This window comes from Ornithorhynchus anatinus, chromosome 21 (genome assembly GCF_004115215.2).
Source record: "Ornithorhynchus anatinus isolate Pmale09 chromosome 21, mOrnAna1.pri.v4, whole genome shotgun sequence".
NCBI classification, from domain to species: domain Eukaryota; kingdom Metazoa; phylum Chordata; class Mammalia; order Monotremata; family Ornithorhynchidae; genus Ornithorhynchus; species Ornithorhynchus anatinus.
In genome coordinates this window covers 3,500,846-3,524,806 of record NC_041748.1, presented here as the reverse complement: position 1 = coordinate 3,524,806, position 23,961 = coordinate 3,500,846, and the positions used below count along the sequence as shown (strand labels likewise).

General features: G+C 48.7%; 1 protein-coding gene across 4 annotated transcripts in view; it reads right to left on the bottom strand.

Moving 5' to 3' along the window:
* Positions 1–23,961, bottom strand: part of FBXL2 (F-box and leucine rich repeat protein 2) — an 86,407-nt gene that overhangs the window by 25,419 nt on the left and 37,027 nt on the right. For all 4 annotated transcript variants that reach the window (XR_003754234.1, XR_005661249.1, XM_029049455.1 and 1 more), the window contains 5 exons: positions 9,356–9,450; positions 6,473–6,541; positions 6,292–6,387; positions 5,900–6,026; positions 5,643–5,717 (listed from right to left, as the gene is read on the bottom strand). Coding sequence is in view for 2 of the 4 variants with exons in the window: in XM_029049455.1 (XP_028905288.1) it covers positions 5,643–5,717; positions 5,900–6,026; positions 6,292–6,387; positions 6,473–6,541; positions 9,356–9,450 (462 nt within the window). In the remaining 2 variants the exon portion in view is untranslated. The remainder of the gene's footprint in view (positions 1–5,642; positions 5,718–5,899; positions 6,027–6,291; positions 6,388–6,472; positions 6,542–9,355; positions 9,451–23,961) is intronic.

The following is a 23,961-nucleotide window of genomic DNA, read 5'->3' as shown; positions in this document are numbered from 1 at the left end:
TGTCTTCGTATCGTGTTTTGAAATCGCTGCACTGGCTACCCGGAGTATTTCACAAGATCCTCAGGCGTCTCTCCCCCGCTGAGTCCAGGTTGGACTCTTTCCCTGTTGCCGTCAGAATGAAGCGTACATGCGCGGGGTGTGCACAAACAACAGGCGTTCGACACAAAAATTGGCGTTCGATCTGCAGTGCATGTAATGTATGCATGTGTATATAAAACATTTACCGTGTATATATACGTAACTGCAACACATGCAAAGAAGGAATACGTAGCTCCATCATATTCACTGTGTACGACTACCTTAAATGTAACGCGCGTTTACAGTAACACGATGTACAAAATGTACACACGCAGACAATATGCGGTATATTCAACGTATGAATACGCAGACTGATATGGCTAAGTCGTACAAACAATGTACATGAAGTACTACTAACGGCATTAAGCATTTTCCATGTGCAAAACACTACGGGTGTGTGTGTGTTTGGCTGTGTATACATCATTGTCTATCTGTTGCCCAATGGTAGGTCCCAAGAGCTTAGTACAGCGTTCTGCACATAGTAAGTGCTCAATAAATACAACTGAATGAATTATACGTACATTTACAAACACAGCTACATATCTACCCCGCATATATACAGTGCAAGCAAAATACAGACACGCACGGTCTCGAACAACCACGACAACAGAAATCCTAAGTACGTGGCATTGAGGAAGTTGAACTTTATCCATTCCTCAATGGAGTTTCCCCTGACACTGCGCATTTCCAACTCCAAAATAAAACCCCTCCCCTGAAATTGGAAACTGACACTCACAAACTGTAGAATCGGAATAACCTTTAGTTAATTAGTTATGACATTTATTAAGGAACACGTGTGCCAAGAATTGTGCTGACCACTGATGTAGATACAAGATAATCAGATCAGGTACAGACACTGTCCCAAAGGAAGGCATTTTATCCCATTTTACAGACGAAGAAACCGAGGCTCAGAACTTGCTCAAGGTCACAGGAATTCTGGATCCGTCGTGCTCATTCTGCTAACCGGCCCTGCCTCAAACTCAATTTCTTCTCCACTACTGTTCCATTTAGGATTCGAATGTCCTCAGAGGAACAAACCACAATTCGATAGGGAAGAATTAACGAGGTTAAACTCGAACCCAATTTTCTTATTAATCCGATGATACGCAACATAGTTCGACCGTAATTTTCTCCCCAGGAGACCGTACACGGAGCAAATCAGAGAAAGGCCAACAGCTCACCACGGAAGACAAACGGTCTCTGACAAGGAAGAGAAACTGACCTCAGAGATTAAAGTAAAACTCACCACCAAAGAACCGTGAAAACAAAAACCAAGTTCGAGTCCTTCCCGGTGCTGAGCCAGACAGAAACCAATCGATCGATCAATGGTATTTATTGAGTGCTACCGTATTGCTCGGGAGAGTTGGTAGACGGCTTTCTCGCCCGCAATGCTGGGTACTTATAATAATAATAACAATGTTGGTATTTGTTAAGCGCTAACTATGTGCAGAGCACTGTTCTAAGCGCTGGGGGAGGTAAAGGGGAATCAGGTTGTCCCACGTGAGGCTCACAGTCTTCATTCCCATTTAACAGATGAGGTAACTGAGGCCCAGAGAAGTGAAGTGACTTGCCCACAGTCACAGAGCTGACAAGTGGCAGATCCGGGATTCGGACCCGTGACCCCTGACTCGCGAGCCCGGGCTCTTTCCACTGAGCCACGCTGCTTCAGCTACTTATCCGGGTACTTCGATGGACGCGTAGTGGCTTAGCTCTTTGCGGTCTCTCCCCAGGCGCGTCCCGTGCCCACCTTTCCGCCACCCCACGCCCGCTCCCGCCCTCGCCACGACAGCGTTAGCCGAGGCGGGGGCCGGGGCGCGGGGCCGGGGATTAGCCTGCTCTGGGAGCCGGGCGGGGCTGGGGACCCGACAGGCTCATCCCGTATCTAGCTGAGATTCGGCTTCTGGAACGGTCCCGGAACGGAAGCGGGGGCTCGGGGGACAAGGGGCACCAGGGAAAAGACGGCACTAGCCCCCTTCTCCACCCTAACCTAACCAATTCTCCATTTATAAACCCTGGGCCCGCTCGCTCTGGGTGGATCGGCCCTATTCCGAGGGATTTGAACACGACTCTTCACGCCCCCTCCTACCTCACCTCCCTACTCTCCCACTACAACCCTGCCCGCACGCTTCAGCTCTCCGACGCCAACCTTCTCGCTACGTCAACCCCTTCTATCTCATCACCGACCTCTCACCTACGTTCTGCCTCTGGCCTTCATATCCCACCGTCACTCTCCCCTACTGAGAGAAACAGCGCGGGGGAAACAGCGTGGCTCAGTGGAAAGGGCCCGGGCTTCGGAGTCAGAGGTCAAGGGATCGACTCCCGGCTCTGCCACTTGTCAGCTGGGTGACTGTGGGCGAGTCGCTTCACTTCTCTGTGCCTCAGTCACCTCATCTGTCAAATGGGGATTAACTGTGAGCCTCCCGTGGGACGACCTGATGACCCCGTATCTCCCCCGGCGCTTAGAACAGTGCTCTGCACATAGTAAGCGCTTAACAGATACCAACATTATTATTATTATTACTGCAAAGGCTTATTTTAAGGTTCACCTCCCCCAAGAGGCCTTCCCTGACTAAACCCTCCTTTCCTCTTCTCCCTCTCCCTTCTGCATCATCCCGACTTGCTCCCTTTATTCGTGGAAAGAGCCCGGGTTTGGGAGTCAGAGGTCACGGGTTTGAATCCCGGCTCTGCCACTTGTCAGCAGTGTGACTGTGGGCGAGTCGCTTCACTTCTCTGGGCCTCAGTTACCTCATCTGGAAAATGGGGATGAAGACTGCGAGCCTCACGTGGGACAACCCAATTACTCTGTATCTCCCCCAGGGCTTAGAACGGTGCTCTGCACATAGTAAGCGCTTAATAATAATAATAATAGTGTTGGTATCTGTCAAGCGCTTACTATGTGCAGAGCACCGTTCTAAGCGCTGGGGGAGATACAGGGTCATCAAGTTGTCCCACGTGAGGCTCACAGTTAATCCCCATTTAAAATACCAATATTATTATATCCCTATTCATCTCACCTCCCAGCCACAGAGCACTCATGTACATATCGGTAATTTTATTTATTTACATTAATGTCTATCTCCCCTTCTAGGCTGTAAGCTTGTTGTGGGCAGGAAATGTATTTGTTATATTGTTAGAGTGTACTCTCCCAAGTGTTTGGTACAGTGCTCTGCACACAGTAAGTGCTCAATAAATACAACTGATTAATTATGGCACTCGTTTAGAGCTTACTATATCCCAAGCACTGTACTAAGCGCTAGGGTAGACACAAGATAATCCGTTTGGACACAGTCCCTGCCCCACAAGGACCTCAGTCTCAGTAGGAGGAAGAACAGGTAGTTAGTCCCTATTTTATGTAAAAGATGAGAAAACTAACGAGAAGCAGCGTGGCTCAGCGGAAGGAGCACAGGCTTGGGAGTCAGAGGTCATGGGTTTGAATCCCGGCTCCACCACCTATCAGCTGTGTGACTGCGGGCAAGTCACTTCACGTCTCTGGGCCTCAGTTACCTCATCTGTAAAATGGGGATGAAGACTGTGAGCCCCACGTGGGACAACCTGATTCCCCTGCGTCTACCCCAGCGCTTAGAACAGTGCTCTGCACATAGGAAGCGCTTCACAAATGCCAACATTATTATTAGCTCAAACTGACTGATCAGTCTCAAGACCAAGTGGAGGAAATGAAAGAAAAGTGATTCCACAGAAATTTCCAAATTCTAATATGCCTTATTGAAAAAGTCACGAGAAGTCCACCGTCTGGAAACTGTGTAAAAACTGGGTGAGAAGCAGCGTGACTCAGTGGAAGGAGCCCGGGCTAGGGAGTCTGAGGACATGGGTTCTAACCCCGGCTCCGCCACTTGTCAGCGGTGTGACTTTGGGCAAGTCACTTCACTTCTCTGTGCCTCAGTTATCTCATCTGCAAAATGGGGATTAAAACTGTGAGCCCCATGTGGGACAACCCGTTAACAGTGCTTAGAACAGTGCTTGGTACATAGTAATCGCTTAACAAATGCCATTATTATTATTATTGTTATTATTAACTGCAGAGAAGCAGCTCAGAGAGAATAAATCTCTGAACTATGCTTCCTACATACACTTTTAGAAGCAGCGTGGTCTAGTGGGAAGAGCACGGGCCTGGGAGTCAGAGGACCTGGGAGTCGGAAGACCCGGGTTCTAATCCCAGCTCCACCACTAAGTCTGCTGTGTGACCTCGGCTATGTCACTTTACTTCTCTGTGCCTCAGATACCTCATCTGTAAAATGGGAATTAAGACTGTGAGTCCCATTTGGACTCATGGACTGGGTCCATCCTGATAAGCTTGTGACTGCTACAGTGCTTAACAAATACTATTTTTAAAATTAAAAAAAACACCAAAAGAAAAAAAATATATTTCATTCACTAATTCGCTTCCCATCCATCAAATTCCAGATGATAATTCGGCAGGGGTTGGGTTTACAGAACCTGGCCTAACTCAAACCAGTGTGAGCCAAGACTGAAGAGGGCGGAGACCCGTTACTTGTCTTAGCGGAGTTCAGTACGGTGCAGTTCACCTATGCATTCGGACCTATGACCTTTGGACATTTGATATTCGCCCCACCCACAAACCCTCAGCACTTGTGTACATATCTTTGGAATTCTACTTCACAAATTGCTTATTTATTACATTAATGTCTGTCTCACCCTCTAGACCGTAAGCTCGTTACGGGCAAGGAAGGTGACTGCTAATTCCGTTGTACCCTCCCAAGTGCTCAGTAGAGTGCCCTGCACATAGTAAGCGCTCAGTAAATAACACGTCTACGAGTGATTAGAATGGTTCTCGGCACACAGTACTCGGTAAATACCATTCACAGATTGATTGAATAGACTGATTGTTTTGCTCTGACTTCCTGGAGTATGAAGTTAAGGTGAAAGAGGAATATCGCAGCAGCCTGGCCTAGTGGCTAGAGCACGGGCCTGGGAGTCAGAAGGACCTGGGTTCTAGTCCCGGCTCTGCCTCTCGCCTGCTGTGTGACCCTGGGCAAGTCACTTCACTTCTCTGGGCCTCAGTTCCCTCATCTGTATAATGGGGATAAAGCCTGTGAGCCAAGAGAGACTGTGGACTGTGTCCACCCTGATGATCGGGTATCTACCCCCGCGCTTAGAACAGCGCTTGACACAGAGTAAGCACTTAAATACCAACATTATTATTGTCGTCGTTACCGTCATCCTCATCGCAGGCTATCACACAGTCCTAGTGGGCTCAGGAGCATTTTGGCTCAAGGGGGGAGGGTCGCTTTTTTTGGAAGCTGCCCTTTTTGGGAAGTTCAACTCAGCTGGGAGGAGTGGGCCTCCCCAGCCCCGTCCAAACCTAGTCTGCTTTTCCAGGACCGGAGCCCGGTCGAGGTCTGCAGGACGCCCTCGGGCTAGTGTGGAGCTTCGGCCTCGGCCAGCTGACCGGAGGGCTCGTGCACACTAACCCCAGCCTTGAGGGGCACGGGTCATTAACCCTTCCCGAGAATTCCCCGGGGACGCTTCTTCCAACTTAAACAGTTTCCAGGGGAGAGCTGCGGAGTCTAGCGGCTCTTACTTACCGTGCAGGACTGCAAGTTCAGGATGACCAGTTCGTGGCAGTGATTCTGGATGTGCTTCAGGGCTTCGTCTTCTAACTGGGCGAGTGGAAAGAAAAGACATCACTCGGGCCGGGACCCCCGAATAAGTTCGGCTTAAAGCGACGTTTCGGTTTGAAAGGGCCTCTGATCCGGTGATCCAGAATGTTCCCCGAGGTCACTGGCTTGCCAGTGACAGAGCCCTAGAAGACCCCCAGAACCCCACCGAAGTCACCACGTACCTGGGTACACCCTCTCAGGAACAGGGCCTTCAGCCCACTGCAGCCTTTCACCAGGGCCTCGATACCCTCCTTCGTAACTTGGTCGCACCAAGAAAGATTCAAATGCTCCAGATTCCTGCATCCCTCGCTGGCGGAAGACAACGCAACAAAAGACGCAAGTCGGCCTCTTCTCCGAACGTTTCTCACGACGAGGCCGAGTCACCGTTACACCGACGGGCGACCCGCGTCGGAGGGCTCAGCCGAGCCGGCCCACGAGCCGGGATTGGAGAGCCCAGATGGGCCACCTGAGCCATGACTTTGCGGCTCTTTGCCACGAGAGGCCAACACGACCGGAGAAACCCAACGTTTCCGTGGGACGCGCCCCCCAGCAGGCACGCAACGCGCGGTCTCACCTCAAACCTTTCAGAGAGCTGTTGGTGATGGAGACGCAGGAAGTCAGGTCCAGGTGCTTCAGCTTGGAGCAGAACTTGCTAAGGCTGTAACACGTGCTGCAAAAACCACACACGCGGTCGAAATCTCTTCAAACTCTTTACTCGCTAACAGGGCATTCTCAGAATGTGAACCGTCCTTTACCTGTCTGTGATTTTTGTGCATCCATTGAGGTTTAGGTGTTCAATGTTCCTGCAGTTCTGAGCGAAGGTCCTAGAATAAACATAAAGATCTTACTCCTCTCCTTCCCGCTCTCATCCTTCCCCCTTAAACGCACTCCTCCTCCTAACTTTCCCATCTTTGGCGAGACCGTCGCCATCTTCCCGGTCCCGGAGGCCTGCAATTTCAGCGTCACCGTAGATGCCCTGCTGTCTTTCAATTCCATCTACTGCTAAATCCTGCCGGTTTGCCCCGCCATTTCTCAGACCCATCCCTTCATCTCCATCCAAACAGCACTGGTCACAGCGCAGCTACGCCACTGTGTTTACCTCGCTGGCTGTCTCCCTGCCTCTAGGCTCTCCCCCTTCCAATCTGTACTCTATGCTGTTGCATACGTGACCTTCTTGAAGCATCACTGAGCACACATCTCTACTCTCAAAATCCTTCACCGGTTTCCTGTGTCTCTTCACATTAAACAAAAACACTCACCCTTCTAATCCCTCCACCAACCCTCCTGCCTCACCCATCTGGCTTCTCCACCTGCTACACCCAAAATTGTTCTCTTCGTTCCTCCCGAGCCGTCTAGATTCACCTCGCTTCCCTTCCCTTTCTGTTCTCCCGGCTTGAAGCTCCCTCCCTCCCTCCGCATATCCCACAGACCTCAGCTCTCCCGACGGTCAAAGCCTCATTCGTTCAATTGTATTTACTGAGCGCCTACTGTGTGCAGAGCACTGAACTATTGGGAAGTACAGTTGGGCAATAGAGACGATCCCTACCCAACAACGGGCTTTTCCGACTAGCTTTCCCCGATAAGTTCTCAGAGCTCTGGGTCTAACGAACACGTCAGCCATATCTAGCACTTATGATTTCATCGATATCCACCCTCTGCCCTTTTGTCTATGTTTCTCCAACTGGACATTCGATTACTCATCTAGGCTGCTCTATCTGTAAATATGTGCATGTCTGTAGCCCCACCGTCCAAGTGTAAGCTCTTTGTGGGCAGGGAATGTGCATCCCACCCTGACTACTGCATCTGCCTCCTCGCTGACCTCCCTGCCTCCTGTCTCCCCTCACTCCAGTCCATATCTCAGGGTCTACGAGGGGCTACTACGCCTCCCCGCCTAACGCCCGGAGTGTGACACCTACCTTCTCAACATGTGAAAGATGGGACGGTTGTGATTTTAGGGCAGTCTGGACTTGTGAGGTGACCAGCCCGAGGAGACACACTGAAGGCAGGGAACGAGTCCGCTAACTCTGTTCTACTGTACTCTCCCAAGCTCTTAGAACAGCGCTCTGCACATAGTAAGTGCTCAATAATTACCATTTATTGGTGGATTAAGGACTATGCCCTCCGACCAACAGGGAAGTTTGGGGTATTTTTTTTTTAAATCCACCTGTTTTTATCCTCTTTTTCTTTTCTTCTCCTCTTCCCCTGCTACCATTTTAGACCGAGAGCTCGTTGGTGGCCAGGGACCAGAACCTCAATCAATGCTAAATGCTAGGCTACTCTAACTTGCTCCTTTTATTCATCCCCACTCTCTCAGCCCCTCAGTACTTATGTACATATCTGTAATATATTTACATTAATGTCTGTCTCTCCTTCTGGACTATTAGCTCATTGTGGGCAGGGAATGTGTCTATTTATTGTTGCACTGTACTCTCCCAACAGTGCTCTGCACACAATAAATGCTCAATAAATACATTTGACTGACTGGCTATGCTGCTTCTTTGGTTAGATCTCCATTCCAGGATCTCCTCTAATCCTCGAGTTCAGTCCTCAAGTTTCCTCTCATTTTTACTGTTTGAGGCAATTTGATTAAAAACAAAAACATTGTTCTTTAAAACACACATTCCCTGCCCACAAAGAACTGAGTATACTGTACGTGCTCAGAAAAGGTACTGTTTGGCTGTTAGCACATTGAAAAGTTGGCCATTATTCTGAGGCTCCAATCTTGTAGGGACTTTCAGCACAGCCAGGACGGGACCCAGAGAAGCAGCGTGGCTCGGTGGAAAGAGCACAGGCTTGGGAGTCAGAGGTCATTCGTTCGAATCCCGCCTCTGCCACTTGTCAGCTGTGTGACTGTGGGCAAGTCACTTCACTTCTCTGTGCCTCAGTGACCTCCTCTGTAAAATGGGCATTAAAGATTGTGAGCCTCACGTGGGACGACCTGATGACCCTGTATCTACTCCAGCGCTTAGAACAGTGTTCTGCACATAGGAAGCGCTTAACAAATACCAACATTGTGTGTTTTTGAAGTTTCTTCACCTATTGCTCTGTCGCTTTTCAGAAATTTACTTGAGGTAAACTCTAAGCATGCTCCCTGGCTTAGACTGTAATCCCCTTGAGAGCGGCTACTGAGTCAGTTACTGTACCCACTATATTTTTCCCTGCGCCTAGAGCAGTGTTCTACCTACAACAAAGAGGATGCCAAACTGAGGCCACTCTTTCCCTCGTTACCTACCAAGAGACGCTTAAATATTTCCTTCGGTTCCTGGGGAAGAAGAGGTGCACCCCAGAAAAGAGTCCAGGTCTGGGAGTCAGAGGATTCGCCTTCTAAATCCGATCCCACCACTTACCCGCCATGGGACGTTGGGCGAGTCCCTTCACTTCTCCAGGCCTCAGTTCCCTCATCTGCAAAATGGGGATTCAATCCCTGTGCTCCCTCCTACTTAGAATGAGAGGCCCGCAATGGACCGGATTATCTTGTACCTATCCCAGCGCTTAATACAAGTGCGTGGCTCAGGGTAAGAATTTAACAGATGCCCCGACTGTCGCTATTATTATTACTACGTACAAATCGTAAATCGGATTTTGTCTTGCAGAAGAAGGGAAAGACATCCCGACCACCCAGCGGAGATCTCACTTACTTTAAGGAAGAGTCACCGACACCGAGGCACCCTCTCAAGCTCAGCTGTCTCAGGAAACCTCCGCACCGTTTGGAAATATTCTCCACCACTCGGCCCTTGGGTCAAGAACATTTTAAAGAGCAAGTAATTTCTTTTTTAAATCAAATTGCCTCTAGCAGTAAAAACGAGAGGAAACTTGAGGACCGAACTCGAAGATTGGAGGAAATAACGGGATCCAAGATCTAACCAAAGCAGCAGCATTGTGAAAAGAGCACGGGTCTGGGAGTCAGAAGGACCTGGGTTCTAATGCCGCCTACGTCACTTGTCTGCTGGGGGATCTTGGGTAAGTCGCTTTGCTTCTCTGAGCCTCAGTTGCCTCATTTGTAACATGGGGATAAAGACTGTGAGATCCGTGTGGGACAGGGATTATGCCCAATCTGATTATCTTCTATCTACCTCAGTGCTTAATTCAGTGCCTGGCACAAAGTAAACGCTTAACAAATACCATTAAACACCCCCCAGCCCCAGAAGAAAAACCCCAAAAAACAAATGTGCTTTGCAAAATCCTATATTGCCTTGCCCCATAGGGGAAGTCAGAGAGGAGGCGGGAACCAGAAGAAATGAGCATATTAAGAAATAGCTTCTAAAGTAGGGGCTCAATCACTGTCTGCTAAGGAGGTGACTGGTCTCAGGTATCTGTCGCATAATGCGGCCAATGCCTCCTGATCAGCTTTCAGTAGGTAAGAAGCCCCACTAGTCTCCTGCCAGTCAGTAGCACTGTCTGAAAAGCACCATCCTCTTCTCAATTACAGCCACCTTTACTTGCTGGAAAGTAAAACTTCAAATGTCAGTCGCTCCACTTCATTATGACTTGATAAACATTTAGCCTGCTAAGGAATGAGTTAATTTATGAAGATGAATTCTGGTAAAAGTAAAAAAAAATGCTTTTCCATTTTTTTTTTAAATCTGCTTGGGAGAAAGGCCAACATAAATGTATTTAAATGCCAAAGAAATTCAACCTCCAATTTAAACTGCAGTGAATTACATAAAGGCTTTCTATTCATTCTCAATCTCGAGTGGACAACGGAAAATGAAATTTATGATTTTCTTACCTGCCATTTTCTACAAGAAAGAAACTGGCCAATACTACTTTAAAATACATTATTCCATTCCCTTGACCAGGAATCGGGTGCTCTCCGAGGCATCTGGTACAGTGCTCCACACACAAAAGGAGCTCAATTGAATGCCCTCAATTGATTAGCTACTCGCTACTTTATTGTATGATGCCAAACTGCCTCAAGAAAACCGTTTTTAAAACATAAATTAGTTATGACTTTCAAAGCCATTCCTGGTAAATTCACAGTTTTAATGAAGGAATACCTTACCCTAATGAAGGTGCGAAAGATACCTGGTAAGAAAAAAAAATCATAACATAACCAAACTATGACATCTCTAGGAAACTGAGAGGACCGGACAGGATGGGATAAAGGGAGTATCATCAATTTAAACATTTTTACCAGCTTTAACTCATCAACTATTGCTTTGGTTTAATCATTAGAGAGAACAATCTGCTATCCTAACCCAGTCCGGCAGATAAGAAATAAAAATTTAACAGTCCACAGACATTTTTACTTCAGCCAGTCTGCCCTCCCTGTTCAAGATCCACTTGTCATAAAACACTGGAAAATGAGTTTTTTTGGTTGTTTTTTTAAAAAACTCCATCAGCAGGTGCCGCTACTCCTTTCAGAAAGCGGAAGAGTGAGCCTATCCGATTTACTTTTCATTTTCAATAGTCTACTGGAGACCACTTTAGCTAATTTCCATTGGCACTTCCCGGATCCGCCCTTCAAGTTTCCGCCGTTTCTGCTCCTCTTCCCTCTCTGTCTGCACAGAGTGGCTTCCATTCTCTGCTGGAGGGGTCCGGGAGCTATTCCGAGCACGCCACAGACCTGCAGAAAGTTCACGGTCTTGCGATTTATCCAAGCGCATTTATTGAGCGTCTACTGTGTGCAGAGCACTGTACTAAGCGCCACACGCCCTTTAGACGGGGCCCGGTTGCTTCCGACACAGAACAGCTAGAGGCCGGGAACGTCCTCTGCTTCCCCTCCCCTCCACAGAAATGAGGGAAGCTCAGTCGAGTGTCAAGGGTGCAGAGTAGCCCGGAGTCCGAGTCACGGGCTAGCCCGGGGGACCGCGGACCGGCTGGCGATATGGGCCACCCCCAGGGACCTGTAGGCGGGAGCTGCTCGGCGTTCACCAAGCAATCAATCAACTGTATTTATTGAACGCTTCCTGCGTGCAGAGCACTGTACTAAGCCCTTTGAGAGAGTACAACAGTCAGCAGACCCATTCTCTGCTCACAAAGAGCTTACAGTCTAGAGGGGGTAGAGGGTTCTTGGGCCCCCCCCCCCAAACTGGGAAGTCACCTGGGATGGAACCCTGCCCGCTGGGAGTCCTGGCAAGCAAGGCACCCTTAGAAGCTCTGTAACGAGTCGGGCCCATACCTATCTGACCTGGGTGCCAGAGTGATCGCCTGGAGGGGCAGGGGACCACAGTACAGTAGTGAACTTCGGCTTACATGGGAGGAAGAGAAGAGAAGGAGGAGGAGGAAGGAGGAGGAAGGAGGAGGAAGGAGGAGGAAGGAGGAGGAAGGAGGAGGAAGGAGGAGGAAGGAGGAGGAAGGAGGAGGAAGGAGGAGAAAGGAGGAGAAAGGAGGAGGAGGAAGAAGGAGAAGCCTGGAAGATGATCCGAGCCCAGATCTGTCACCTGCCCGTACGGGAGAAGAGACGACATAAACCCGTGGAGGCTTATCCTCCGAGGGTTACCATGGGGCGGGGAGGGTTTACACCGTCCCTGAGCCCGACACATCCTCGATGGCTGGCAGGACCGTCTGGGGGAGTGACAAAATACCAGTGGGGGAGGTAGCCAGAACGAGCCCCCAAGGGGCAATGCCAACAGTGATAGGAGCCTTCTCTCCTGCCCCCCTACCCCAGCCCACCTATTCCCACTTCTAGGCCCATTAAGGCCTGTGAGTGAGCTCTAGGCAACAATCCCTACTGTCCCCAACTCTTCTGCCCCAAGATCAACCTCAGCAGCAAGTGATTCCTGGTGAAGGAGTGGTAGGAGGTGGAGGGATAGTGGAAACCGACCTTGCCCCACGGCCCCGGAGGAGAAGAGGGCCGGGTGGAAGATGCTGTGGTCCCTAGCTTCGGTCCTTCCTTCCCGGCAATTCCTTCCCTCCTCTCCCACTCTTCCTCGCCACAGCACGTAGCTCGGAGGAAGGGGCTCACTTCAGCTGCGGGAGAAGAGATGGAACAGGAAACCCCCAAACCATCTCTTGGAAGCAGCATGGCGTAGGGGATAGGGCGCGAGCCCGGGAGTCAGAAGGTCACGGGTTCTAATCCCGGTTCCGCCACATGCCTGCTGGGTGACCTCGGGCAAGTTACTTTAATTCTCTGAGCCGCAGTTAACTCACCCTGCAAAAGGGGGATTGAGACCGTGAGCCCCTCATGGAACAGGGACTGTGTCCAACCCGATGTGCTCATATCTACCCCAGGGCTTAATACAGTGCTTGGCACATAGTAAGCACTTAATGCCACAGTTACCGATATTACCGGGGGAGAGATTGGGAACTGTCACTGCTTAGATCCAGCGAGGAACTCCGGAGAAACTGTGAGCTGCTGTTGCTGTGGACCATGCCAAGCTGCTGCTCAGTTTCTCTAGTCCCCAAATTCACCTCTGCAGCTCGAGGTCCCCCATCCCAGGAATCCTAAAGACCCTTTCCAAAATCTTGTTCCCTGCTTTGTACTGTCTCAACATACACACACTCATCTGCCTACAGACTTACACACACACGCACCCTATTCCCCCGCAAGCACCAATTTTTGTACACTTACATGCCTACCCTCCCCAAACACAAAGTACCCGTGTGAAAAATAATGGAAGGATGAGAAGAGCTCTCTCAAGATTCGGTGAGAATCATCAGATTAACCTCAGGCTTCTGACATTTGGGTTTCGGCCTGCGAATTCTCTCTCAAGTTCTCTTTTCTTTATGCAGGCACCAAGGACTGCAAGGTACGGAACTGGTCTCTGTCCTCTGGATTTCTCGGGGCCGAAGAAGACCCGGGCATGGACCCTGAGCCTTGCTCCGAGACCCCAGAGCTTTACGGGTTAACATGTTTCTGAGCATTTTGTGGGGTGGCCGCCACATTTACCACATTGCAGGCCTCAAGAGAGCTTCCGTTTGGTGTTCACCTGAAAAGCAAAGGTGGAATTTTAGGAACCCAGGTGACACTTGACAGTGCGGGCCAAGGATGGAGCAAGAGGAAGGGGGTGAAGGGGGGGAAGGGTGGAAGTCTCCTGGTCCCCATTGGGAAATCTTTTGAGCTGGGGGACCGGTGTGCGTGGCTTCGAGTGAAACATTCTACCGGGCTTGCCGGGCTCCTCTTTCCCCTGGAAGCCCTTCGGCAGTGGAACACTGAAACACTGAAAATGGATGGAGAGGGTGGAAAGCCCCTGTGACTTCCTCAGGGAAGCCACTGTGAGTTGCTTAGTTTGTAGGAGATGGTGGAGGCATGAGAGATTCCGATGTTCTCTCCTTGTTTGTCCCCTGTGCGAATTTTTGGAAATAGCTTCTCCACCAAAAAGAATTCTCTCTTTCTCTCTCTCTCAGTGTGTGTGTGAGAGGAGGAGGGTGGTTGGTAAATTGACCAGTCCCAACAGTTACTCTCCACGGACACAGACACTGTTTTAGACCTAGTACTCGGAGAACATCCAAGTGACTTTAGCTTCTTTGAGACCCTCGCCTATTATGAGAAAACACTGGCTCGGGAGGCCCTTAGAGGAAGTCTTCTATGGCTTCACGGGGGGCTTTTGAAAAATGTGGAATCCAAACTGTGATGCCTCCATGGTGGCAGGAAACAGGGAGGCTTTCTCCTGCAGAATCAACTTTTCTAGAGGTGAAATCGAGAGCGGCACAGGAGGATCGACTGTCAGATCTTTTAGGGACGCTTACCATTCTCGGGAGGAAACCGTCTTTTGGAGCATTGGACACAGAGGGAATTGCGTTCTTGTGTGTAGGACAGAGCTTTTCTCCTGGGATTGAAGAATGGCGTCAGGTTGAAGGAGTCGCAAAAGCAATCTGCAAAGTAACTTCCTCCGGGGAGGGGATAAAGGAAAATGAGGGCGATATGGGTCACTAGCGGGTCACCGGCCAGAGCCACTTGGTGGCCTTGAACTTAACGGGGGTCAATTCTGGAACCCCCATCTGTTCCATTTCCCTCAGGGCTCTGGGAAAGTTGATCTGCCGTTCTGGAGCTGCGCGGTCATGGCCCAACCGGGCTTTCTCTCAAGGGGTCGGAGGTTGCATCGATGCTGCCTTTTCAACCTCCCAGAGCTGGGCGGGGAAAGTTACGTGGCTATCACTAGCCCAAGAAATGGGAGAGGTTCGTTTTTCGCTATGAGCACTTCTCTTTGCTGGCTATTAGTATGGACTGCAATTGTGCGTGGCTCAGTGGAAAGAGCCCGGGCTTGGGAGTCAGAGGTCATGAATTCAAATCCCGCCTCTGCCATTTGTCAGCTGTGTGACTGTGGGCAAATCACTTAACTTCTCCGTGCCTCAGTTACCTCATCTGTAAAATGGGGATTAACTGTGAGCCTCACGTGGGACAACCTGATTACCCTGTATCTACCCCAGCGCTTAGAACAGTGCTCTGCACATAGTAAGCGCTTAACAAATACCAACGTTATTATTATTATTACATCTGCCGAAAAAACCAGCAGACCGCTTGTTGACGACGACTTGGGTTGGGGGGTGAGGGGGAGGAGGAACTAGAAGAGTCGGAGGTGTTAAGGGGAGCTGGGGGGAGGGAGTGTTAGTGTTGGCCCCTTGGGGCGCGCTCTGTGTCTGGGGGCGCTTGGTGACACAAACCCATACATACCCTACACTGCTCCCGCGGGTCGTCTGGCATGACAGAGGCCTTTTTACACCGCATGCACTTCGGGTGGCCATTGAAGGGGCATTTTTTTCATGACACCATGCTGGGAGCGGCAGTATGCTATCTGGCAAGGTGTGCATCACACCACCATGCTGAGAAGAATAAAATAGGATTTTCAAAATTATTTCCTTTACTTTTTCCCTCAGTAAAGAAGACCCCACAGGTACTCCCTCCCGGGAGCATCTCCCCACTCCAAAACATCAGCGATGCCATCCCCGGGTCGGACCGGGGGTCCGGGCAGACAGCCCAGGATTCTGTCTCCGGCAGCGACCGAGGTCAGTCGATTAATACGAACATCTACCGCTGCTTACGCTGGGCAAACCACCGCCCGAAATGCCAGAGGGAGAGCGGATACCTAACGACAAATTCAGACACACAATCCTGGCCTACGGGGGTTCACACAATCTAAAAATGTTCTGGTTTTCTTCTGTGGGGGGTGCGGGGGGAGGAGGGAAGACATGGGGGAAAGATAACAGGCATAAATTACACAGAAACAGATACGAACAATAAGTGGTAATTAATCTCTCATTCCTCACTTCCACCACACTGCATTGCTGACCCAAATTCTTGTACCGTTTTTATCGTTTTGAATGTTGAACAGGGGCTAAGCTCCCCAGAATTAAGCAGGAGAGAGTGACGACTTCATCGAATCAGTCGTATTTACTGAGCTCTTACTGTGTGCAGAGCACTCTACTGAGTCCTTGGGGGGGTCCAATATAATTGGGTTGGTAGATGCCCTTCCTGCCCACAACCAGCTCACAGTCTAGAGGGGGAGACGACACGCCTTTGGGTTGTAGCCAGCCCACCGGGATTGCCCCAGCCCCATTGGAGGGGTTTGGACCGCACTGCTAGGTTCTTGCCTGCCTTCGCTCCTGCTGGGGGAGGAGTTTGGTGTCCACAGTGCCAAATGGAAAAATGAGGGGCAGGACGTGTGAGGAACGTCTCCAGCGTAGAAATGGACCATTCAGCATCACTAACTCTTCCTTCTGCATCCCTGACATCCCTACTAACTCATAATACGCTTCTCACTCACAGATTTATCCAAACACTCTTGCTCTGCTGATACAAACCCATTCTCCTAAAAGGGTTTTACCGTCTTACGGAACCCCAAATTAATGAAAACTCACATTCCGGTACTCGTGCCTTGACCGACACCATGCCCGGGGCACAACCATTTCTTCCGACACCAAATTATGTTCTGTCCAGATACACGCGTGCTGTCAGAACAAAGCCCCTAATTTGGTCACTTCATGTGTCCAAAACATTTGGTGAAAACAAAAGAATTGACTCTTTCCTCCTGCCTAACTTCCCACGGTAGCCAATTTCCTGTGCTTTTCCACCCACTGAGAGGAAAAAAATGTTTCCTTTTGTTCTGAGCCTTGAATTTTTTTTTTTTTAACGGAGCTTGTTACGCACTTACTCTGTGCCAGCCGCTGTTCTAAAGCACTGAGGTACATACGAGGTCATCAGTGGGAAACAAAGAAAGCTCAAGAAAAGAGAACCTCTAGTTGAAAAGGAGGGAAAGAAAACCTTAGATGGGACCTTCCTTCCAGCTGTCACGATGCCATTTGCCAACAAGGAGATTAAGAACAGGCAATTAGTGGCTAATTAGATAACTAAACCCATAACTAGCTAAACCCAAGGGACTATTCAGTCCCTTGGCTACTGGGTACAAGGATAGTGAACTTCAAGAGAGTAGCAGCATGGTAGAGTGGATAAATCATAAGGTCATGGGTTCTAATCCTGGCTCCACCACTTGTCTGCTGTGTGACCTTGGGCAAGTCACTCACTTCTCTAGGTCTCAATTATCTCATCTGTAAAATGGGGATTGAGACTGTGAGCCCCATGGGGGACATGGACAGCGTACAAACCAATTTGCCTGTACAGTGCCTGGCACACAGTAACCACTTAACAAGTACAATTATTATTATTATTATTGTTATTATTATTATTATATGGGATTAGTGCCACTTAAGGCCTTGATATTCACCTCACCCCACCCTCAGCTACACCTCAACTATCTTTACACCCTGCCACCTCTCCTACTTATAATTACGGCCGTCTCCCTCTCTAGACTGTAAAGTCTCCCGCTCCAGTCTGTAATGTGGGCAGGGATCATGCCTACCAACTCAGTTGTATTCTACTTTCCCTAAGCGCTTAGTACAGCGTTCTGCACACAGTAAGCGCTCAATAAATACAATAGCCATAACTGGGGCGTTTGTTAAGTGCTTGTTGCATGCCAAGCACTGTTCTAAGCATTGGGGTAGATACAAATCAAGCAGGTCAACATAGTCCCTGTCCCACATGGGGCTCACAATCCAAGCAAGAGAGCAGATATTGACATCATCAGGGAGCTAATTGGACAATCAATCGAATTTACTGAGTGCTTACTATGTGCAGAACACTGCACTAAGTGGCTGGGAGAATACAACACTCTTCCCCTCTTTAAAGCCCTAATGAAAGCCCACCTCCTTCCCAGACGCCGTCCCAGACTAAGCCCCCTTTTCCTCAGCTCCCCCTCCCTTCCGCGTCACCTCGACTCGCTCCCTTTGCTCTTCCCCCCTCACCCCATGGCACTTATGTATATCTGTACATATCTATAATTCCATTTATTTATATTGATGCCTGTTTACTTGTTTTGATGTCTGCCTCCCCCCATCTAGACTTGTAAGCCCACTGTGGGCAGGGATCATCTCTTCTGCTGCATTATACTTTCCAAGCCCTTAGTACAGAGCTCGGCACACAGTGAGCACTCAGTAATTACGACCGAATGAATAAATGAACAGAGGAGGTAAACAAAATCCCTGCTCTCAAGGAGTTTACAGTCTAATGAGAAGGGAGAGTGGAGGCAGGGCCAGTGGGGAGATGGTAAATATTGGTACCGAGTACTTAGGGAAGGGGAGGCCAAAGTTAGATTGTCAGACGGGAGAGACCAAGCCTAGGACCTTTGTGGAAATGACCTTGGCAACACTGCAGCTTCCATGCTCAGGGTCACAGGTGCGAAAAGCGAGGCAGAGTCTAAATGCGTTGAGGAATGGTGGTGCAGAGAGGAGAGGATGAGGTGCATTAGGAATTGAGGGGACACGGAGCCAGGACGGCACCAGGCTGCTCACATTTAGCCTGTCAATGGTGTTAGAGCTGTTGAGTGGGGAAAAGTTAGCTGCCCCAACCAACCGAAGGAGGTGGTTCAGGGTCCAGGAAATGCTAAGGGGGTATGCGTGTGGGAGGGGGAGGGTAGGAAATCAAAGGGGCGAGCAAAAGAAAATTACAGCAAAAGGGAAGATTACAGCCCAGGAAATCGGGAAACCGGTAAATGCAGAAGTAGAAAAAAGTCAAAGTAAAATATTCTCCTCTTACACTGATACTATATTGTTTTAAGTAGCATAATGGACTTTTTTGGGGGGCTGGAGGAACGGGGAGAAGGTGGGAGGAATGGACAGTCCTGAAACCCCCACAAAAAGAAAAGGTGATAATTTGGGATTTAAGTCTTGTCAGAGGACCAGATCTGGGATCAGAGTTATGTGTTATCTGTGAGAGAACCACACTACAATAGTAACCAAAGTTGAGGATATTTAATCTTAGAGAAAGAAAGTGAAAAAAAAACGCACACCCCATTTTTAGGGAGAAACTAAAAGTGCTAGCTAGAAAAAAAAAAAAAAAACCCAACCAAATGACTTGGTGACTGCTAAAAAGCACTAATTTGCAGAACCAGATTAAAAAAAAAAACGCGTGCCACAGAATCAAAAAGACCCGGGAGACCAAACAGAAACCCTGCATGACTAAAGTGAGTCTCACTTCTACACCAGGCCAGTTGATATCATAGATGATCAAGTTTAAACTCAGGGAGTTCAGACAAACACAACCCAATGTGGGAAAGGTTCACATTGGCCTTTACAAGGGGAAATTGTGCCTCGCTAATCAGCTACAGTTCTATGGAAGGGTCAATAAACACGTGGACGGGAGGAGATAATATATATTTTCCAGGCCCTTTGACAAGATTCCTTTAAAGCTTCAAAAATGAAGTCCCCATAGATGGACTGAAGGGAAAGAACTAGCTAAAAGACAAGACAGAGCAGTGTAATGGCATAACACGATTCGTAGCGGGACCACCAGAGATCAGTTCCAGAACTGGTTTTCTTTAGGTCTTCAAAAATTATCTAGAAGAGGGAGTGTGTGGTGAAATCGGAGAAGCAGCGTGGCCTAGTGGATAGAGCCCAAGCCTGGGAGTCAGAAGGACCTGGATTTTAATCCCAGCTCTGCCACTTGTCTGCCGTGTGACCTTGGGCAAATCATTTGATTTCTCTGTGCCTCAGTGACCTCATCTGTAATATGGAGATTAAGACTGTGAGCCCCGTGTGAGACATGGACCGTGTCCAACCTGACTAGCTTGTATCTATCCCAGCATTTAGTGCAGAGCCTGGCACAGAGTAAGCACTTAAATAACAGTAAAAATCTTCAGGTCTGCAGGTGACATTAGGCTTTCAGGTAGCGAAACATCATAAATATGGGGATAAACTGTAGGGAGACATCTTAAGGCTGAGTGAGTGGTTAAAAAACAAATGGCATGGAAGCTTCCGTGTGAGTAAGAACAAGGCAGCAATGTACCTAAGGAAAACTAATCCAAATTTGAGCTACATGATGACAGGTTTCCATCTATGGAACAGTCAGGAAAGGGGTTTTCAAGTTAGTATTGATTTTTGGTATATCATAATAATAGTGACTGCATTTGTTAAGCGCTTACTATGTGCCAAGCGCTGTTCTAAGGGCCGGGATAGATACAAGCTACTCAGACTGGACACAGTCCCTGTCCCACATGGGGGTCACAGTCTTAATTAATCCCCATTTGACAAATGAGGACACTGAGGCCCAGAGAAGCTAAGTGACTTGCCCAAGGTCACAAAGCAGACAAGTAGCCCAGCAGGTCCTTCTGACTTCCAGGCCCGGACTCTCTCCTCTAGGCCACGCTGCTTCCCAATGTCCCGCACCAGCCAAAAAGGCCGTCTAAAACATTGGGGTTGACCAGGGAGGGTGAGAGTGAACAAGACAGTAGGCCTATAAAAAAATCAGGGCAGCACTGGGAATACCGTGGGACGTTCTGATTGTCACACTTGAGGAGGAACGTGATGGAGCTGGAGAAGATAAGGGTAAGGCAGCCAAGGTGATCAGGGGAATGGGCAAGATTAGGATTCTTCAGCCTGGAAAGATGAAGGCTGAAAGAGGGTGGAGAGTCTCACACCACCACAGGACCAGGATGAGGGGACTTCCCCTGAAGCTTGAAAAAATAAAATGAAACACTGCTTCACTCAGAGGTGGCAAGCATAAGGAACGGGTTGCCAAAATGAAGTTAGACAGGCCCGAAATATCACCAGGGTCAAGAGGGGTTTGGATCAATTCATGGATGAGCAGTCCATAATGGGTTCCTAGAAAGGAAAGTTAGGGGTGTTTAGGAAAAAGTAAGAGATGCTATAAAGGTCCAACCCTAATTACGGGGGCAACCATCACCCAGCTCCCCCACCCTGTTGAGGGACAGACCACTAAGCTTGATCCGGTAATGGCATTCTTACATTCTTAATTGGGGGAGAGGTCAGTGTGAAACCCTGGGCCAATATCAGGCTTGAGAATGAAAGGAAGGCTTCACCATCACTGTTTCTTGGCAAGCTAACAACTGTCAATAACAGATGAAAAATAATTACATCCTGAGATGTAACACTAAGAAAGGTGGGAAAGGTGAATCTCCAAAACATGCTGACTTCAAAAACAGACTTCCCAGGTACTTAATAGGTGGACATTCCCCCTCACCTTCGTTTGAGATTTAGCATGAATTATTAAAATTGTTTAAAGCGAACTAGGAAGGGGGAAGGAAAGAGCTATCCTTCATATTAGAAGATGCCTCCAGTCAGTCTGGCTTTCAGCCTCCATGCCATACTTCCTAAAACATTTGCTCACCTTCCTTCCCCCCCCGATTATCTTTTAGTCATTTCACATTGGCTCACTCTACAGCAGCTACCTGAGCATTCTGCTAACACAAGTTCTTTGGGAAAGTCGCACTGAGGACAGCACTGCCTTAAGACTGGCAGAATTTTTTTTTATGGTATTTGTTAAGCGCTTACTTTGTGCCAGGCACTGTACTAAGCACTGGGGTAGATGCAAGCTAATCAGGTTAGACACAGTCCTTGTCTCTCGGTTTTACTCCCCATTTTTCAGATGAGGTAACCGAGGCGCAGAGAAGTTAAGTGACTCGCCCAAGGTCACACAGCAGGCAAACTGGCGGAGCCGGGATTAGAACCCAAGTCCTTCTGGCTCCATTAGGTCACGCTGCTTCTAGCTTGATTGACTATCAAGAACCTGTCACTTGTGATCCTGTCTTTGCTGTTCGGTTTGGCTTGAGGATGATGCCGATGGAACGATCGACCAGTGGTACTGATTGAGCACTTACTGTGTGCAGAGCACTGTACTAAGATATTGGGAGAGTACGCCAGAGTCGGTAGACAGGTTCCCTGCCCGCAAGGAGTTTACGGTCTTTGCGACATTGGTGTTGAGAAAAGGACAGGACAATCGTGAAACCGGATGAGACGCCTAATGGGGGTCCTGTTCTCCCTATCATAAAGGGGGGTACGTAGGCTTACGGCTCTGTAGATCGTCAGTTTGACCTCAAGTTCAATGTCACATTTTCTCCACCCTCTGCTGTCTCCAAATGACATTCTGGTTTTCACTCGCTTTTCCGTTTCTCTGCCTATCAGTGCTTCGCTTGTCTCTGGGCTGTTTTAAGGTTGCATGAACGCAGTAAAGTTCACCTGGGAGTCACAGCACCGGGTTTCTAATCCCAGCTGCTCCCCTTGTCTGCAGTGTGACCTTAGACAAGTCACTTAACTTCTCCGTGCCTCGGTTTCCTCATCTACAAAATGCTGTCCTTCCTACTTAGATGTGGGCCCCAGATGGAGAGGGGCTGTGTCCAACCTGATTATCTTTATGAACCCAAGTGCTTAATACCCACAGTAAGTGGTTAACGAATTTGTACATTCCAAGTGCTCAGTACAGTGCTCTGCATATAGTAAGCGCTCAAACACTATTGAATGAATGAATACCACCGTTACTATTATTTCTAATAGTAATAATAACAATAACCTGCTTTCGATTAGACCCAAAGAGACGGAAGTATTCATCTTTCGGGTTTCTTTTGCATCTCTACCTGTTGAGACTCCCAAATAGTTGGGCAAGTGGGAGATTTCCAAGCCTGCAAATTCCCAATGTGGAAAAGAGCACTTGTCTCTTCTGAAGAAAGGGGATCCCGATTTTTCTTTTTTTCCTTCTGACTCTTCTCGCCCAATGAACTGTCCTTTCACTACTAAACACTTCCTGATTCCCAGTTGACCCCAGTGACCAGTATGGTGGATACGAGTGCCTCCCATACTCCCATATCCAAGTAAAGGGTACAGGCACTGTCTCTGACGACGGGGGAGCTCAAAGATTTGCTCTTCTACTATCGTAGTAAGACCCTTACTCTTATCTAGTGTTAAAGGAGACTCTCCAAAAAAGCTGACTCGTTGTACTTAATGCTGGGCAGGGGGTGAGGGAGGGTCAAGCAAAGAAGATGGACAGCTAGCTGCCATCCACCTCCACTACTGGAAAAAGAAGTGTGTGAACTAAGTGTGTGTGTGTGTGTAGGAGGAGGAAAGGATGGGGGGGGAGGAGAAGAGAGCAGAGGACGAGAGGTCTCCTTCACAAAAACGCATGTAAGCAGCGCAGCAGTACCATTCGTTAGGATCCTGAGTTTCTGAGCCATCCCACTGCCCACCCAAAACAGAATTAGAAAAGCTGCCCTAAAAAGCACCTGCTTCATCCAAACCACATTAGATTCCCCAGAGGATGTTTTCCATAAACTTAACCTTTCGGTGCAAAAAACCAACAGAAAACTATGAAACAGTGATTGCGTTTACTGAACGCGCACTGGGTCCACTACACGTCACTAAGCACTTGAGAAATTCAAAACAAAGAAGCGACCCATTCCCTGCCCACAAGGAGCTTATATTCTATGTGTTACATAGGAAATAACTACTGCATCAGAAAGTATCTGGTGCTAACACACAAGAGGACTGTTAAGTTTTTCAGGGCACAAAAAAAGGACACATTGCACAAATCCTGCAAAAGAACTGAGTTCAAATCAATCAGTGGTATTTACTGAGGGCTACGTGCAGAGCACCGTTCTAAGCGCTCGGGAGAGTTCAATGGGCATAATTAGCCTTTCTGATGGAGGAGATCTCACAGCGACCGATGCTAGATTCACCTTCTTTCAGCCAACCCACGCGAGTGTCCTTTCTTTGGTGTTGAATTAGCAACCCGACAATCTAACTAGTCTCCCGTGTGTGCTCAAGTGCAGAAGTGTCCAATGGATGAGCATTCGCCTATCTCTGAAATATAAGCGCTCTGACGGCATTATCAGCGAACGTACCCACCTTTGCTAGCAAGCCGCCGTAAAGAAAAAGAGTGTTGTAACAAAGATCTCCATAAACTCACCGCAGTGGCACCGATATCTCTGAGAGGCTGATTGTCAAGGGAGATACCGACACTCAAATGGGTAGTGAAACCAGAGCACGGGAAAAAAAGCCAGTGGACCATATGGAATTACGGTGC